This window comes from Eimeria tenella, genomic scaffold (assembly GCF_000499545.2).
Source record: "Eimeria tenella Houghton genomic scaffold, Eth_scaff2961, whole genome shotgun sequence".
Classification (NCBI taxonomy): domain Eukaryota; phylum Apicomplexa; class Conoidasida; order Eucoccidiorida; family Eimeriidae; genus Eimeria; species Eimeria tenella.
Genome location: NW_013542837.1, coordinates 410 through 1368, shown reverse-complemented (window position 1 = coordinate 1368; position 959 = coordinate 410). Strand labels below are relative to the sequence as shown.

At 60.1% G+C, this 959-nt stretch overlaps 1 protein-coding gene across 1 annotated transcript in view; it reads right to left on the bottom strand.

Moving 5' to 3' along the window:
* ETH_00038450 (protein phosphatase 2C, putative) overlaps positions 1 to 743 on the bottom strand; it is a gene marked incomplete at both ends in the record, with an annotated part of 2243 nt that extends 1500 nt beyond the window's left edge. The window contains 2 exons of the mRNA XM_013375670.1: positions 4 to 447; positions 506 to 743. Coding sequence (XP_013231124.1) covers positions 4 to 447; positions 506 to 743 — 682 coding nt within the window. The remainder of the gene's footprint in view (positions 1 to 3; positions 448 to 505) is intronic.
* Positions 744 to 959: the final 216 nt, after the last annotated feature.

The window sequence follows — 959 nt, the reverse complement described above, 5'->3', positions numbered from 1 at the left end:
CTTTCTGCTGCTGTCTCAGCAGCAACAGCAGCAGTAGAAGCAGCAGCAGCAGCCTCACAGTCAGTGGCCAGGCTGCCAAGAGACCTGCGACAACTTGCTGCAGAGTCTGCTGCTGCGGCTGCTGCTGCTGCTGGGGCGCCAGCACCGCTACTGCTGCGTTTGCTACAGCTGCGCTCAGTGCTGCAGCTGCTGTTGCTGCTGCCGCTTGAGCCTTGCTCTGGTGCAGCAGCAGCACTTGCTGCTGCTGCTTGCTTCGCAACTGCCTGGGCTGCTGTGTCCACTGCAGCTGCTTTCGCGTCTGCTGCTGCTGCTGCATTTGCTGCCGCTGCTGCTGCCGCATCTGCTGCTGCTGCTGCTGCTTCTGGCTCATACTTGGCAGGGCTTGCTGCTGCTGTACGTACACCTTGAACCCGTGGCCTGCTGCCGAGCAGCAGCTGCAGCCTCCCCCTGCTGCAGCAGCAGCCACGTTGCTGCAGCAGGTGCTGCAGTTTGCTGCGAACAGCACCTGCCAGATGCTGGAGTCCATAAACCTCAAGAAACTCCAGCAGCAGGTCTCTGCTGCTGCTGCTACTGCTGCTGCTGTCAGCGCCTTCCATTTCCAGCAGCAACGGAGGGGCCCCCGAAAGCTTCAGCTTCTGGGCAAGGGGCCCACCTGCTGCTGCTGCACTGCTTGCTGCAGCAGCAGCAGCAGCAGCAGACACTGCAACTGGCGTTGGCCTATCAGCCCGTATCTCTAGCCACATAGCTGCAGCACAGCAGCAGCAGCAGCAGCATAGAGAGTGAACAAGGGAAAGGCAGCAGCAAAAGCAGCAAGGAGCAGCCACAACAGGAAAACAGACTGTTGTGAACAGCAGCAGCAGCAGACGACAAACTGTTGTGAACAGCAGCAGCAGCACAAACACAAACTGTCGTGAGCAGCAGTAGCAGCAGCGGCAGGAGCAGCAGCAGGAGCAGCAGCA